This window comes from Vigna umbellata, chromosome 3, assembly GCF_029865625.1.
Source record: "Vigna umbellata cultivar VRB3 chromosome 3, Vumbellata_1.0, whole genome shotgun sequence".
Taxonomy (NCBI): Eukaryota; Viridiplantae; Streptophyta; class Magnoliopsida; order Fabales; family Fabaceae; genus Vigna; species Vigna umbellata.
Window position 1 is genome coordinate 53,376,370 of NC_142167.1, and position 17,395 is coordinate 53,393,764.

The 17,395-nt window shown below is 33.5% G+C and overlaps 2 protein-coding genes across 2 annotated transcripts; both read right to left on the reverse strand.

Annotated features, from left to right (window-relative positions):
- Nucleotides 1-2,874: 2,874 nt before the first annotated feature.
- On the reverse strand, nucleotides 2,875-4,223 carry LOC124849134 (transcription factor MYB92-like). The gene is made up of 3 exons (XM_047327010.2): nucleotides 4,037-4,223; nucleotides 3,778-3,907; nucleotides 2,875-3,692 (listed from the first exon to the last, which is right to left on the reverse strand). Exons 1-3 carry the CDS (start codon nucleotides 4,167-4,169, stop codon nucleotides 3,053-3,055), a joined length of 903 nt encoding a protein of 300 aa, XP_047182966.1. The 5' UTR covers nucleotides 4,170-4,223; the 3' UTR covers nucleotides 2,875-3,052.
- Nucleotides 4,224-9,763: 5,540 nt separating this feature from the next.
- Nucleotides 9,764-13,840, reverse strand: LOC124849137 (Major facilitator superfamily protein). Its single transcript, XM_047327012.2, has 4 exons — nucleotides 13,691-13,840; nucleotides 13,327-13,544; nucleotides 12,102-12,661; nucleotides 9,764-10,757 (listed from the first exon to the last, which is right to left on the reverse strand). Exons 1-4 carry the CDS (start codon nucleotides 13,755-13,757, stop codon nucleotides 9,875-9,877), a joined length of 1,728 nt encoding a protein of 575 aa, XP_047182968.1. The 5' UTR covers nucleotides 13,758-13,840; the 3' UTR covers nucleotides 9,764-9,874.
- Nucleotides 13,841-17,395: the final 3,555 nt, after the last annotated feature.

Sequence of the window (17,395 nt, forward strand, 5' to 3'; positions counted from 1 at the left end):
CACTTTGTAAAATTTCTTACATATATATAAAATAGAAAGTATTTTTAAAATTGTGAATATTGTGAAGTCTTACAAAATTTATATAATTGATTAAAAATGAAAACAAGTTTTATAAAAGGCACTCAATATTTTTCTTATTATTAAAAATTCAAAACTATAAATAGAACTTCTTTAAAATGAATTTAATTTTATAAAAAAGTTTACCTTTCTAGAAACCTATTTTTTTTGCGGGTAACAGGTACCCGCGGGTCAAGTAGTATATTAACCGTACTTGACCTGTTTAGAACCGGGTATTAAAATACTTGTTACCCGTTACTCGCGGGTAGTAAATACCCGCGGATAGTAACTACCGCCGCAGATTTTTTGTCATCCCTAGATGAAGTGTTTTGGATTCTTTAAGAGAGGTTGGACTAAGTCTTGGAGGAAGGTGTAGAGGAGACCACTTAGATTGCTCTAGCCCAGGGTGACCTTAGAAGAGGTTGTGTGCACAAAATGACAACATAACTTTACTCTATTTCCAAAGGTGATTACATGATGGAGAGACATCTTTATTTATAGGCTAAGGTGTCTCAAAATTGACACAAACTTAGATCTAAAAGAGCCACCTTGGTTGACTTGGAGAGCAAGGACAAATCCTCTCCAATAGGAAGGAAACAAGAGACAAAAATTCTCTCAAATGAGAGTGACATGTGACCATTATCTATGGAAAAACTATTCTACATGACCACTAACTAGGAGAAAATGTTCCCTTGTTCTCCAAGCTTAGCCAAAATGTTGACCCATTACTCAACCCCCCAATTTAGACGTCCAAACATGGTCAAGATTGGGCTTTGGCCCTTTGTTGACTTGGTTGGTTAAAATCATATTTTACTTGACCCAAAATACAAAGCACAAATTGAAATCCTACACTACTAGGCTCATAACGAGGTTTCACCATGCACCTTCAAATTCCAGATTTGCCCTCTAATTAATGAGGTTTTGTAAATATTATCATAGTTATTATTGATTATCATTATTACTCATGTACCACCTTATTATCATATATAAAGTTAGCATTTGTGTTGTATTTATTATTTTGATTTGTATTATAAAATTAAAAAATTTAATCACAAATGAAACTAATAAAACGTGTGTTTAATGTTCATAAATGAAAGACATAATTATCAAAAACATTGTATCGGACATGAAAATCCAAAAAGAAAAACAAATTATATTTCGAGATCTTATGTTTTTCCTTTCGAATTTTCATATTCGATACAATGTTTTTGATAGTTTTTCTTTAATTATATTATTTGTAAATATTTATTAGATTATTTTAAATTTTTTTATTATATTATTTCTAAATGTTTAATTAGGTAATTTGTATGAATTTGAATTAATTTCATTTATGAAAAAAAATAAATTTATTTAAAATTGATAAAATTTATTTAAAAGTGATATGAAAAATTTAAAATATTTTTTAGTAGTGTTAAGTATTATTAATTCATTAAAATATTTTAAAATAAATATGAAATATTTATAAAAAAAATTATTTAGTTCATAATTAATTTATTAATGCAAGTATTTATATATTTATTAAATCTTATTCTTTTATTAAAAAATAATTATATATCTTAAATTATAAAACCAAGATATTTTAATGGAGATTGAGAATCTGAGTCAAAGAATCTAGTCAAAAGTTTCTTTTGCTTTTATTAAAAATTAATAACATCTTAATAAAGGACATTGCAGGTATTTCAGAAAATTTTGAAGGTTTAGGATGAAACCTTTGGAAGTGCAGGATGAAACACCTCTCAAATAAAATCTAGACTATTTGGCTCATAATACAAAACTTAAATAAAATCTAGATTATTCGACTCAAAATATAATATCCAAAATTATTCTTATTTTGTTACATCTATATAATATTATATCTTTATGATAGTTTAAAATGGTTCAAGAGAAAGAGTATAGGCTGATCTTTCATTAATCACTTTAACTCTTCATTAGTATACATCTGACTTCATTCATTTGATTTCTTTTATATTTCTTTATAACTTTTCAAATGAATATCATTATTATTAGGCCAGCATGAATGACTTGTGCAAGGTCCTCTGTACGCAAAAAGACCTCTAAATTGTGAGGATTTTCAGATTTTTAAAGGTCCATAAATATACATTATTCTTTTCATGTTTTTATTTTTATATTAATGGTCGAGGAGTCGAATTTTGATGATAAGAGTAGAATCTCCAAAGGCATTCCTGATCACTGTCCAGTCACCACAAATACACGACGCAACGACTTTGATTAGTATGATTTGGTTTCTTTAGCAAGAAAATTTTTGTCTCCCTTGTTAGAAAAGGAATAGTATAATCACCTGCTCTGTAGAAAACATCCGTATAGCTTTCATTTCTATTGGTTGAACCCGTGTTGCCGTTGCACATATATTACTTTCAGTAAGTATTTCTTAATTAACTACATTGAAAAGTCAATTAGCTTAACCTGCTTATTTTGTTGTCTTTATCGATATCAAGAATTATTTACCTAGATAATTATATAGCACCTTTTAGATAAAAGAATTAATAATATTCTACTTTCAGGTTTCAAATAATTTTCAATTTTTAGTCACGAATACAACGTTCAAATAAAATAAAATATTATATATAAATTAAATTGAAGAGGGTAGAGTGTTAATATGATAAGCTCGAAACCCTTTTTACAACTTAAGTTAAACAATCGAAGGAAGAGGTGTAGTTGAGAATTCTATCTACTGGGTTCCTCTCCCATAATTGGAAATCGTCGATACTAAAAGATGAAAGAAAATGAATTTCCTAATAACTTTTCTCAGCAGTTGTTATTCAACTACATGAAGTAAATGATTAACTCATAGAAAACTTAGCAGATGCGAATGTAGATTTGAATCGTGATAAAAATATAAAAAGAGAGTATGCATGTACTCGTATAAACGAATTTTGTATACAAACAAACACACATCGACATAAAATTTTATGACTATAGCACTTAAAATTAGCACTATATTCCAGTCTGCAACATTACACGGAGTAATCTCAAACTAGGAAATCATTTTGAAGAAAGGGTCCTCTAGCAGGATCTCTGGCCAAATGGTGCAATTGTCGTCCACATTAGTCAATGAAACCTCTGACGTGACCGGTGGAACAACATGGGCAGAAGGAGAAGAAGGGGTAGTGCTTGAACACGAGAAAAGCCACGGAGAACAAGAAGATGGTGTTTTCAATTCAGGCATGTGAGAGAAAGGGGTGGAATCATTAGCCAATTGGACAGTGCCAATTCCATTAGATGGTGACACACTGGTATCATTTGAAACATTGACGATGTCGTTGTTCATCATGAAGGTACTGTTTGTCATACTACTAACTGTGTTAAGATCTGCCTCAGTGAATTGTGGCTGCACGAGGTGTTGTTGTAAGCTTTGGAGGTTGGTCAATTGGATGGCCTCTTCTTGAAGCCTTGCAAGGCTTTGTTCCCATGATTGATGGTGCTGATCCAAAAGTTCTTTCAGGTTAGCCAGTACTATGAGATGAGACAAGCCTGTGAGAATATCATCAGTTCGAGGCTGGTGTGTCATTGGATCATAACCCATTTGAATCAGCTTCTTCTTCAGATGAGTGTTCCAAAAATTCTTGATTTCATTATCTGTCCTACCAGGTATGTGACTTGCTATTGCGGACCATCTAGTGTGGAATGGAGAAAAAAAAATTGAATTACAAAATCAAGAATTGTGAATATAAATGCCATAAGAGTTATGAATATAATTACTTGTTTCCAAGGATGGCATGGAGATCAAGAATTGTTTGTTCTTCTTCTTTGGAAAATTTTCCTCTTTTAATGTTAGGTCTCAAGTAGTTAGTCCACCTTAACCTGCAACTTTTGCCACACCTGTTGAGTCCTGTTACCAGATAGAAATGATCACCTCTCATTAACTATGTTAGAGAACTTGAAAAAGAGAAAGTATTCATCATGAGTCTCATGACACTGTGATCAATGCATTCAAAATCATTATAGTATTATTAATTACCTGCAAGTTTTGGAAGTGCCCTCCAGCTTGCATGACCATATTTTTGAATGTGGTTAACAAGCTTCTGATCTTCCTCAGGTGTCCAAGGACCCTTCTTCAAACCACTTTCATCACAGCATGGAGATCTTCCCATGTCTATTATTTTATGGTATGTCTCTCTTCTTTGTCCTATCCTTCCAATAAGGGAAACTTAGTCACTTCTTTCAAATTCTAATGTGGGATATGGGGTAGATGCTTCCTATTTATAGGGCGAATATATGGCGTGTTTGTGACCCACAAGGTTGTTTGAAACTCATCATTTACCTAAAACAACTGTTCATTTTCTTAGCTAAAATTACATATAAAACCTTCGTCAACCCATTAGTGGTTGGATACTGCAGAAGTAAACTACTTTTAAACCAACATGTAACATTATTAGTTTGAATTGATCTTTTTGAAACCTTAAAGATTTTTCTTAGTTACTACCTCCAAAGTTTAAAACAACCATTGTATACGTGCAGTTTCTGTGGCTTCATCACAATGCGTCAGCAACAAAACGAATCCAGTGATGTCATGTACGAAAATCTTGATGATTTTGCTATAAGAAAAGAAAAGAAAAAGAGGGATTATAGCCTTCAGTGGATCTAGTTAGACGAGAAGTTGGTGCGGCAATCTCTCTAATTTTCTTACCCTCTCTATAACTCACTTTGGTTTCATATACTTTATAGGCCATTAATGGGTTCTTTAATGCATTTTTTGGTCGTTTCTTCTCTGTCTCTGTCTTGTATTTTTACCAGTAAGAGCTATAACTTCATCGTTTCTTCCTATGAAACTGAAAGATAGCGTGTTTTCTTTGTTGGTTGCGATAATAACTTACACACGAATCCGCGTAAAAGGACTAGTTACGTAACTTTTCTACAATAAATGCTATGTGGTGCAAAATCTGGAATGGTGTTGTTTTTCACTAAGATTATAAATTTTGAAAAACACATGACAATAAAAACTCTCTTTAGCATTCCCATAAAACCGACGAAAATAAAGAAAAGTTAATGGTAATCCTTGAGTAGTGTCCTCCTTAAATAGGCCAAAAAATTCACAATCCCACCGTAAGAAAACGGAATATTACTAAGCGATATAATTCGTCAATAATAAAAAAAATATGTCAGTAATTTAAATCAAAAAATTATTAACGTTAAAAATTTGTTTTTAAAGTGTTCATCGATCAATTTTACCAATGTAACATGAAATTCATCAATATTTTTTAGATTTCGGTGTAGCAATTGCAATTGGGTTCTTATCTCTCTTTTTTTTGTTCTTTTTTCTATTTTTCTTCTTATTCTTTCTCCTTTTATTTTTCATTTTTATCGGCGTCTTCCTCACTACTATCACGATTATCGTCATCAATCCTTTTCTTCTCTTTCTTCTCCTTTTCCTCTTCCTACCCTCCTTTTCCTCTTCTCGCCCTCCTTAAACTCTGGTTAGCATTGTTATTGCGTCTTCGCGTCATTGTCACTACCACTCGCTTCAAATTCTCCTCCTTCTCCTTGTCATTCATTTCTTCGTCTCTTATTTTTCTCACACATCTTCTCTTAACATATAAAACATATCATCAGATTGGCAGAAAACTTGCCATTTAATTTATCGATAAGATAGTTTGTCAGTAATATAATGAGTTTATGACTCACCATGAAGCCACAGAGAACGTTTCAAGGAGAGTGACTAGAAGCATGACTAGAAGGAGACCTCAAACCCAACTTCTTTGTCTTTATTTTTCAATTCCTTATGTTTACTTTTCCTAAGTTGATTTTTGTTGACTTGACTTTGGTTGTCTTGTTTATCAAAGTTGACTTAACTTAAGTTGGAATGTTGACTCTTTTATTTATTTATTTTATAGGGTAAAATTATGTTAAATGAGAGGAAGATATCATTACTTAGAATGGAGGAGAGCCTTAATCTTGGAACCAACTAGGAGAGGTGAATGTTTGGAGAGATGGAGAGCTTGAAGTTGACCTTTTAGAACGGAGGTCAATATGCATGCTTTTGGATAAGCTTGGTGGCCAAGCTAGGGTTGTCTTCTTTTTAAGACACCTCCTTACATGCTAGATGTTCAATTTTTCACTAACAACAAAGACCAAGTTATAAGATACACATATGTTTGCCAAAGATTTGACTCATCTTAGAGTAGTTTTAGGTGATGATTCTTCTTGATATTAAATTGACGTTGGAGTTTCAAGAGATTCTAGAGCATGTACATCGTAATCTTCTTGGCTTGTAGTGGGTTGAATGATGGGCATGTATATTTTCTTCCTCTCAATTCGCTCTACTTCCCAATTCTTAGTAACACTTTCATTTACTTTATTGTCCCTACTAATAGTTAACTTCTTTATTTGAAGATTGTAGACTCTGTAGCCTTTTGATTATGTAGCATATCCCCATAAGATGCCTTGAATAGTTTTGTCTTCTAGTTTATGTCTCTTTTGGTTTATTTAGCAACCATATCCAAATACTCTTAGATGTTAGGTTAATGGTTTCTTCACCCTCGAAGCTTTGATTGGAGTTTGAAAACATAGGAAAGCACTAGGGAGTGAATAGTGTTTTTAAAACATTTCAAAAATGACGTTTGATAGGTTTTCAAAAGATTGATAGACAAAATATATGTTTAGCCAAAGGTATTTCAAAAGGGCATTATGAAAATGATTGAAGAAGCAAAGCAATAAAGAACACATTTTATACTGGTTCACTCAATCTAAGCTATGTTAATTTCTCCCTTAAGAATTCTTAAAGGGTTCTACTAATCTTCAAGAAGATTACACGAATTTTACCTCTTCAGTTTAACAACCAGTATTCTAACCACTATTGGTACACCTAGTCAACACGACTAGTCCGAGTTTAACCACTCATGGTATACAAGTACTCTAACCACTTCTCGTCCAACCTTAGATAACATGTCTAGACTATTTAACTCGACTAAGATAAACACCAAGTATTTTAATTCTCTTAAGAATGTACAACACAATCAGTGTTATGAGCAATTATAAATTGATAACTCTAAAGAGAGGATAACAACTACAAAGAAATGTGAGACTTTTCTAAGTTCCATTAGTACAAAAACAGCGTATAACGTCACACGTTTAACGTCCAACGTCCAACCACTGAAGAACCAACGTTAAAAATGAGTGGTGGCATTTTTGTAAATATATGCAATTATTAAATGTCGTTTAGAATTGTAATTCGACGTAAAAGAATATAAAACATCAAATGACTTTTAAATTCGTCGTCAAAAGGTTAGTGCATTCAATAAAAATTTGAGCAGGGAGATTGAAACTTTTCTCAACCGAAGTTTGACGAGCATCACATGTAATCTTTATTTCATTTGATACTAATGTGTAAGACCCGTATAAATAAAATGATTCCTTACCTTAAGCATATTATTTTGTGGTATTAAATAATAAATTGTGATGAGAATCAATGTTGAGAAATATTTAAGGAAGGGAAGAAAATTAAATTAATATTGGTTTCATATTAATTTTGGAAAAAAGTTTGAAAGAGTGTTTAAGTATAATTGTTTGCGCTATTATAGTAGCTGATGGAGCCTGGTCTAGTGGTTGATGAGAGTGTGCATGGAGGGTGTGTGTGCTTGGTCTCAAGTTCAAACCCTCCTAAGTCTAAAAAGGCTCCTAACTCTTTTTAATAGGTAAGGGGTTTAACTTGGGATATAACATAGTGTATGATGCGTAGAAGGTAAGGGGAGCTAGTGTCTTGTTGAAAATTTGTTGTATGATCTGTATGTCTGTTAAATTCTGAGCTGGTAAAGCTTCTGTTTGTTCAAATATTATCCTTGTCTTTGTTTATGTTTTGGATTGAAACAAATTACTATAATTCGTCCTCGTCTTCGAATCAATCGACATTTTTCACAAATTTTACGAACCGAGGCGTTGATTTTCATATTTGACATTCCTTAATTAGTTAATCCCCAATTGTGGAAGAAAATAAAGGTTCCTTACATCTTGAACGTCTATTAGTGGCTTTCTCAATAAAATAAAGTTGAGATTCAAAAACATCCTAATTCAATTGTTAAATTCTGAGCTGGTATGTTGTTGATATAAAACTGTGTTATTATTGATAGTTGGAAGAATTGAGGGTTTTAAAGGATAGAAATGAAATTGGGCAACTTGTAGAAGTGAATTTGGATTTTAAAGTGTCAAAAGTGGTTTGATACACCTAGTCTTGGATCTAGTGATCAAATGGATGTTTGTTTCAACTTATAAACGTGTTTCCCATCAATACTAATGTGTAAAGAACCCCTTTAGCCATTAAAACAGGTTCCAAGTGCATCAAAAGTAAAATTTCATGGTTGTTGTCAACTGAATGCGAGGTGGTTCGCGCCCAGCGCCCCCGAGCGACCCTAAATGCGAGGCGGTTCGCGCCCAACGCCCCCCGAGCGCCCCTGGGCGTATCAGCATGCTGTTGTCTTTGTTTTTATAGTTTTTGGGGTTTCAGATGTCCGTTTTGGACGTTCCTTAGGTCGTTTTGGGGGTTTTAAACCTGTCTGGAACTGTTGGTGATGGTTTCAAAGCCATTTTCTTTGTCTAAGTATGAGTTATGGGGTTTTGTGTTGTTTAGTGGTTCTCTTGGGACTGTTATTGTCTGGTAATGTGTATTGGATTGATTAATGTTGTTTGCTTAACAGATTGTCATGTACGGTTATGTATGTCTTGAGTGGAAGAAGAACATGAAGAAAGAATTATGAAAGTGGAAGGTGGAGATGGGCACATTACAATAGAGGCAAGGAGAAGTAATGAGAGTCTTGGGGTAGGAGTTGAGAAAGAAAGGAATGGAGTAGAGTCTTGGAGTTGACTTGAAATGTTATGGAAATGAAGAAAAAAAGAATAGTAAAATGAAAATTGTAGTGTTTAGGTGTGTGGAGAAGGAGTTACATGGATGGAACGTAAACGAGGTGAGGAATGAGTGTGAAGTTAGGATTGAAAAGTCAAGAAGAGATTAAACAAATTAGAAATAAGTGTTGAGGGATTTAATGAAATGAAGAGAGGAAAACAAGGAGAAAGTGGTATATAATATGGTGGGGTCTTGAGTTTTGGTGGATTTAATTTAAGAAAAAAAAGGGTAAGGTGGTTGGCTGAAGGAGAGTGGTTACGTAACTTTGGTGTGAGGAAGAAATTATTTGGTTTGAAAAGTCAATATTCCCTATATGTTGCCAGGACGTTACATAATGCATGTTAATTATGATTTTTGTTTGTTTTAACCGATTATTTTCGTGTTCTTGTCCTTCATAGGCGCATTCTGCTTTCTCTCTCACTGTGACGAAACTTTATTCTGACAAACCCACCTTTTGAAGGTTAGTTTTCGTTTTCATTTTCGTTTTGAAGAACTTGTTTATTGTTTTTTTGTTAAACTTGTTTGTTGTTGTTTAGTTGAACTTGTTTGTTGTTGGTTATTATTGTTTGTTGTTGATACTACACTACACGTTCATATTCATGCTTTATAAAATACCGAAAACTGAAATTTGTTATTTTTTTGTTTTGTAGATCTCGTAGAGTTATAAAAAAGGATCACAATTAATTAAAAAAACAAAAATAAAATTGATTAACATCATTCGACATTAAATTAATATTCATTAGTAATTAGAGAACTATTACCGTAATTGGCCAATGTCTATTTGAGATTCTGAACGAAATTAGGAAATTATTGAGACATTAAACCTAATAATAATAATAATAATAATAATAATAATAATAATAATAATAATAATTTATTATTTATATATACAGTACATGGGTCTCCTAGTGTCCGATCATGGTCATCGAAAGAGTAAGCAGCTCCTAGGCTACAACATCACACTCAGACAGGGGTGGTGAGCTCAATTTGATTCCCATCTGAACTGGTATCCCCTTTGTCATGAACCTGAATTGGTTTGTAAGTGTACAATTTGGCACAAACCAAGTAGTAAATAAGATTGAAAAACTGCAGTAATGTGATGATCCAGTAAAAGTACTCTAATTTTCCCTTGTTGAGGTTATCAGGGAGCCAATTTGACCCATTAGGTCCAGCACTGAATTTGTGGACCAAAGTAACCAAAAGGGTACTCACATAGTTGCCAGCAGAAATTGCAGTCCAAAATAGTGCCATTGCAGTGCTCCTCATGCTCTCAGGGGCCTGGTCATAGAAAAACTCCAAGTGCCCAATTGACATAAAGGCCTCAGCCATTCCATGAAGACTGTACTGTGGCACAAGCCAAAACACAGAGATTGGGATTGTGGTATCTGGATGGTCATAAAGACCATGTGCCAAAGCTGCCTTCTTTCTCTTTGTTTCAACAAAACCAGCCACCAATGTAGCCAAGGTTGAGATCACAAACCCAATACCCATTCTGTGAAGGAAGCTTATGCCACGGTCCAACCCAGTGAATCTTCGGGCAACTTTGATGAAGACTCGGTCATAGAAAGCAGTGGTGATAAGCATGGTGAGAATTGTGAACACAGACATGGAGCCTGCTGGAATTTGAAAGCTTTTGGTTAGGTGTCTGTTCATGGTTTTAGCTTGCTGGAGAGAGAATGTGTTTTGTTGGGCATATGCTGTGATGAGAAGAATGCCTGAGGCCCATATCGGTCCCATTCTGATTATGGATTTCAATTCTTCCACTCTGTGCACTGTGCTTAGCCTCCATAAGTTGGGTGTTTTGCTGTCATCTTCTTCTGTCACAATTGCTGCCTTGTCCAAAAATCTGTATCAATTTTCAACATGGAAAATTCCTGTCAACTTCACTTCAGTCATAAAAAATTAGATGAGAGAATACAAATTATTTTAATATAATCATACAAAATAATGAAAGCAATTAAGTTAATTGGGCGTTTTAAAAACATTATAAATATGCCAAATTATTCAATATTATTAACTTTAAAATTTTGTTCTCAGTATTCTTTAATACAAAATACATGTACTCCTAACATTTAATAACAATGAATAAATATAAAGTCGTAAAAAATTTATAAAACATATAATATAAAGCTCACTAATTCTGTTTTTGTTTTTCTAAAATGTACCACATAATAAGGAAAGTGCTGTGAGCTAAACTTATGTTCTTAACTTTGATGACACAGAGACACAAAAATTAATGACACTAATAACTTCTTCTTTAATTAACTGTTGTAATGTCGTTGACTTTGTTGACACAGACAGAGAAATTAGAGACACTAATAATTTCTTTGAAGATGAGCCCGCACGAACTTATGCTTTTTCTAAGGAATTGTGTTTGCATATATTTATTTTTATTTTGTAACATTTACCTATTTTAATGTAGTAATTACTCTATCAAAAATATAGTAATCACAATTTTGTTGAGAAGTAATATTGATCATTCATTAGTCAAGTACATTATAATTCGCAAACCAAAAGGATAGATTTTTTATGGACCTAACATTAAGGTTATCATTATCTTTGAATTTTATTTGGTACTCGGTGGGACTAGAAAGGCATCTTTTCGAAAGTCGAATTGCTAGAGATATACATCAAACGAACATTGTGGTCGCGAAGAAAACTAAAAACAACCATATGATTGATTTCATGTATGGACAAGACATCCCTGTTGTGTTCTGTGCACCATCTAAATTTAGATTGACATGATTGTGTACTTCGTGGTTATCTACCTAATATGAAATGAACCTCTCTCTCTCTCTATATATATATATATATATATATATCTCTATCTCCCTCCCTCTGACATGAGGCATAAATCTTTTCTTTGAAAACACATAATATATTTTTTTTCTATTTTTTCTTGTTATCAAATTATTTATATTGGATAAATATTTCACGTTATTTCATTTTATCTTCTTAATGTAAATTATGTGTAAATCAGCATGATCAAACTTTTCCAGAACATTTTATGACCCCACGAAGAAAAGAACGTGGTCCATGACTTTCGGCCACTGACGAGAAAATCTAGTAAAAGTTTACTAATTATATTTTTTTCAGAAAGCTAAAAGAAAAAAGAAAAAAAAACAAGTGGATACATTATTAACATTAATTTTTTGTGGATTTTAAAAGAAGAAATATTTGAAGCACTTACTTCATTTGTCCACTATGGAGAAGCTTCCCTCCCAACGAAATAGAGGCATCCAGTTCATCGTTTTGGTAGAGTAAACTAGCTTCAGACACATTTGGCACCTTTCTCTTCCGAATTGCCGCCACAGCCACTTGTACCAATCGGGTAAACGGGCTCCCAGCCGGGTTCAGGTTTCGGTAAAGCGGGTACCCGACAATGAAGGCAATAATTGAGATGAACATTGCGACGGTGGGGATCCCGAGGCCCACTCCCCATCCAATGTTATCTTGAATGTAAACCAAAACAGTCACAGCGACAAGAATCGCTGCACCCATCACAAAATAGTACCAGTTGAAGTAAGTCCACGTCCTTGTTGTCTGCTTGGGATCCGACTCGTCGAACTGGTCCGCCCCGAATGCCACAATGCAGGGTCGGATACCACCCGATCCGAGAGCCCCAAGAAGGAGTGAGACATATAGAACTGCCAGCTGTCCTGCACTTGCTTGTTGGCATACCTCTTCACCTTTGCAAGGAGGTGGCCTAAACTGTGGAAGCACCGCTGAGAGGGTCAAACTAATCATTCCCTGATTAGTTAGACAAAAAGTGACTAGTTAGGAAAAGGTTCCCTTACTAACCATGTGTGTTTATAAAGCAGACAAAGAAAAGTTATTCTGATATAGACATCTTTGTTTATCAACAAAAATCAATGAATCTTCTCTCATTATAAAACAAAAAATAAATATATAATTAGACTTGTAAGTATATAGAAAATACCCTTCTTCTTCATATCTTTGACATAACATGATCTTTCATTAAACATAAACATACTTAAAACTTTACCCACTTTCATGTTTTTATTCCATCTAACCATTTGAATCAGCCTAAGAGGCATCTGTCATAATTTGTAATTACCATTGTAACTTGCTAGTGACCAGTGTGGCCTTTTGCCAAATCGTAACACCTCTGCAGATATCCTCACGTGAAAAAAGTTAACAGCTAACCAAGATAACATTGACAGGACAAAGTCCTATCTATTCTTGTGAATATGTGAATGTTTCTTTTACCAATATTGAAGAGCTTCTATTAATATGACTCCAGAATTTAAACAAATAATAGAAAATTAAGTTTTAATGCAACATCAAGAAGTTGATGGTTGAATCCTTCACAAACAAATAATTAACATCTACCATTAAAAAAAATTATAATCTAATTTGAACACAATGAAAAGTTAGGAAAAGGTGGTGTTTACTATCTGATATATGATGGAAGCAGCAGTAACAGTCCAGAACTTTCCGGCAAAAGAATCCGCAATGAAAGCACCAAGCAAAGGTGTCAAGCTTGCAGTTCCACTAAAGTTAGTGAGAGTGTTAGCGGCTTTGGTTAATGGCAAATGCAGCTGTGTGGTCAAGTAGCTAATCATGTTTGTATTGAATCCCACTACGGCCAGCTTCTCACAAACCTCATTTGCTGCACCAAAACAAATCAATCCAAAACCATTTATTTAGACTCTTCTGTTTTGAGGAGCTACGTAGCAGAATTATAATCACACTACAGAAAGTACTACCAAATTACTTTGTAATGGAGGCAAAATTTTAATATAATTTGAGGCTTACCAAAGATGAAGGGCATTGTGATAAGCCCTCCCTTTTTCCTTCTATCATGGTTTTCCTTCGGCTCCATCTTCTAAAACCCCTTTATCTATTCGTATTCTAGTATAAAATATGGCCTCAAAGTTTTGTATATATATAGCCTAAAAGTTTTGGAAGGATCTGATAGTTTGTCACAGCAACTATTTTGTGAAGCGTTCACACCACGTTGTGGAGTTATGGCCACGAATATGATATAAAATTTTTCTACTAAAAATAATTTGGCTCTAGGTAAAAAAACGGAGTTATCTTAATCAAATTATAAATTTGATACATTATGATTGGCGGGTGTGGGACAAGAAACTTTTGTCATACGCACATTTTTTTCCTCCCAACTTGTAATGTATAAATTGTATTTATTTATATATATTATTAGAATTAGAAGATATTATTTTGTTTTTGGTGAGTTGGCCTCTTTAACTTTTTCATTGTTGGTACAATCATGGTTGCTGAATACATGTATATGCCCACCTCCCTTTTTCTCTTTCTTGTTCAGGCACCACAGCTAAATATGTACACAGTAAAACTGTAGGTTGGGCATACCGTAATATTTTTATTTTCCCTACTATGCACGTGACTAATCAATTTGAAGTTTATGTTCTTTTTACGAAACCTAATTAACCAATCTTTCACTATTAAGTGTCAGAGCTTTTGCGAAGGAAATAAAATAATAATACACATATTTTCTTGTTTTTTTGTTGTTTTATTGTTGAAGTTCATTAAAATAAAGCTAAATATGTCTTCCATGTGTTGTTTCAATTAACATTTAGTTACCGCTTTTGAATAATATGTATCATTCGTACATATAACTTGTTAGTACATATGACCTAAACTCATGTATTAAGTATAAACACATGTGTTTCAGCCCAATGGCACAAGTTCACTCTACCTTAAAGAAAGTGCGGGGGATCCATTGTAAATGACACAAAAACGGGAAAAAAAAAAGGAGACGAACCATCACAAGCTTAAAGGGGCATGAATTCCAGTCTTCTTATTTCAGCTAAGGAGTTCAAAAAGGTAGCTAATTCCGGGAGGTTTTCCTAGATTTGGAAAGGTTTTACCCCTATGAGAAATATTGAAAATCAAATCGATTTTATTTCAGGTTCTTCTCTTTCAAATAGACAAGCATATAGAATAAATCAAGAGGAAACTCAAGAGATCCAAAAACAAGTTAAGAATCTATGACTGGTTCATTTAATGTAGTTGGAAACAACATGCAAAAGACTCTATTGTCTTGTGTACGGGGGCTTACCTAGATCAGATAAGCTTTTAGGTGTGTGGCGAAGTCATTCATCCCAACATTCTTCAGAACGTTGATGACAACTCCACTGGAGATACAAGTCTTAGTTTCTTTTGTTATAAAAGGATGAAAATTATAGATGTGGTCGGACCTAACTTGAAAGTCTTGGTCGTTTTTCTGGGGAGTCTTACACTATTCTCGACCTATCCTCCTATTGGGATATATATCTTGTAGAATTCTGGGACTCCACTGATTCTATGTCCTAGTACGAGTTGTGATTTCTACACCGACTATGCTCTTGTCACAGTGGCGAGATCGTTGTGAGTTTCTCCCGTTCTATGTTGGACTAACTTATTGCATTCTCTCCGAGTCCAATGTTTAAAAGATCATTCTCGATTGGAATGACAAGATCTTTCACGAATCTCTCATGTTCAATGTTGAGGAGACTGGTCACGACTTCTACTAAAAACTCATTGATCTGGAAGGCTATGCTATGTCTTGATGTTACGGGGATATTCTTCCAAAGAGATGGGCTGTGGTTGGAGAGATGATTTCCATTCTTCAGGCCATCAACTTATTCTAAAGTTCTTGAAGCTCATGGAGGTCGAGTTGTCACTGGCCATGAATGCCTTAAAGCTCGACATGACAATTTCGAAGCTCACGGAGGTTCATTGTCGTTGAGTGCTAAAGGCTTCGAGCTCGACATCGTAATGTTTGTGTTGCTTGTTGTGTTGTTATATTAACATCTCCATTTGATGTTGTATGGTCATCTCTAAGTTGGATTCCATCTCGTGAGAGAGTTATGCTTAGGTTCTGGTGGTGACTATGGGAAAGTGAGGTCAGAGAATAGTTTTATTAAGGCCCAACAATGGGTGTCAAATGATCTTACTAGGATCTTGAGCTTGGATTCACAAACAAGTGGCAATATCGTAAAGGTGACCTCATCATTCACGATCGTTGGTAATCGAATCCCTTGTTGTTAAAAAGGAGGAGATCTAGCTACAAAAGACACTTCAACGTTCAAGTCAGTAAGAGAATTATGAGCTTTATGTATAAGGTAAATATAAGTGTTTATGAAGTTGGTATTCTTGGGAAGCTGTATTTATATGATCAATAAAGTTATGAGCTTATCTTCTTATTGAAATAATACTTACCTAAAGAACATAATAAGATGATAATAAATAATTACAAAATGATAAATAATAACTAACATATTATACTGCCGAGATTTAATTATAATATGTGAATATGACCTAAACAAACGTAGGTTGGAACAACTCCATATAATAAAACTTAAAGAATCTTAAAAACTTTAAAGAATCTTATTGAACTATGTTATATTCATCTAGATAGAAGGAGTATCTATTACCGTCATCAATATTTAACATCTTTCGTGATCCATACACATGTCTTCCAACCATAACATCTACACCTTTCATCTATTCATCATCATATATATATATATATATATATATATATATATATATATATATATATATATATATATATATATATATATATATATATATATATATAACATTTTCTAAGTCTTATTCTTCACAACAAGATTCCGTCCTCTAAAAGACACACCTAAAATGACAACATAATGTGCTTAACGTGTTACCTAAAAACTCTTAGTGGCCATCTCTCATCTTCACAAAACATTAGGTTGTCTGAATAAATAATATACTTTGACATGCATATCAGAACCAAAGCATGTATTCGTAGGCTATTAGGGGTCAGAATTAACTCATTCTAAAAAAATCAATTTTCAATCAATATGTTTTTTTGAAAGGATGGGCATGATTGTGGTTTTGCCTTTAATCTCAAGAATGCCATTGCATTTGGACACTCTTGGTCCCAAAGCCAAATCCTTTACAGAGATGACTAACATGCCAACAAGACAAGGACACAAATATCAAAATCAAAGCGTGAAGGTGCTTGTACATGGTGGGTTGGGCAATTCCAAGGAACATTTCATCCTTCACTTCGCTTTCTCAAGGCCTTCTCAATCAACCCACTTAGATTAAGTTGGTCAAGATACAACTCAAAATCAAGAATAGAACGCAAATAACATGTTATTCTTTTTTCAAATTGCATTTAGTACTTAACTATCTTTTTAATTTCTTAAATCTTGATTACAATTTTTTTTAATTATCGTTTTTTAAATACTACCAAGATGAATATTTTGAAAGAAAACTGAATATGTAATTTCATAATTTTTAAATATAACAATACAACATTGTTGTTCGCAAGTCTAATAGTAATGGGTATAAAAGTATAAATAAATTTGAATAGGATAAAGTTTCGATATCATTTTACTAAGCGAGTTTATCTCTAATTCAATATTATAAAAATGACATGTAAGTAGGAAAGATCTATTCTTCTTCTGTATAATAATTTGACCATATCTAGTTAATATGAAATCTTTT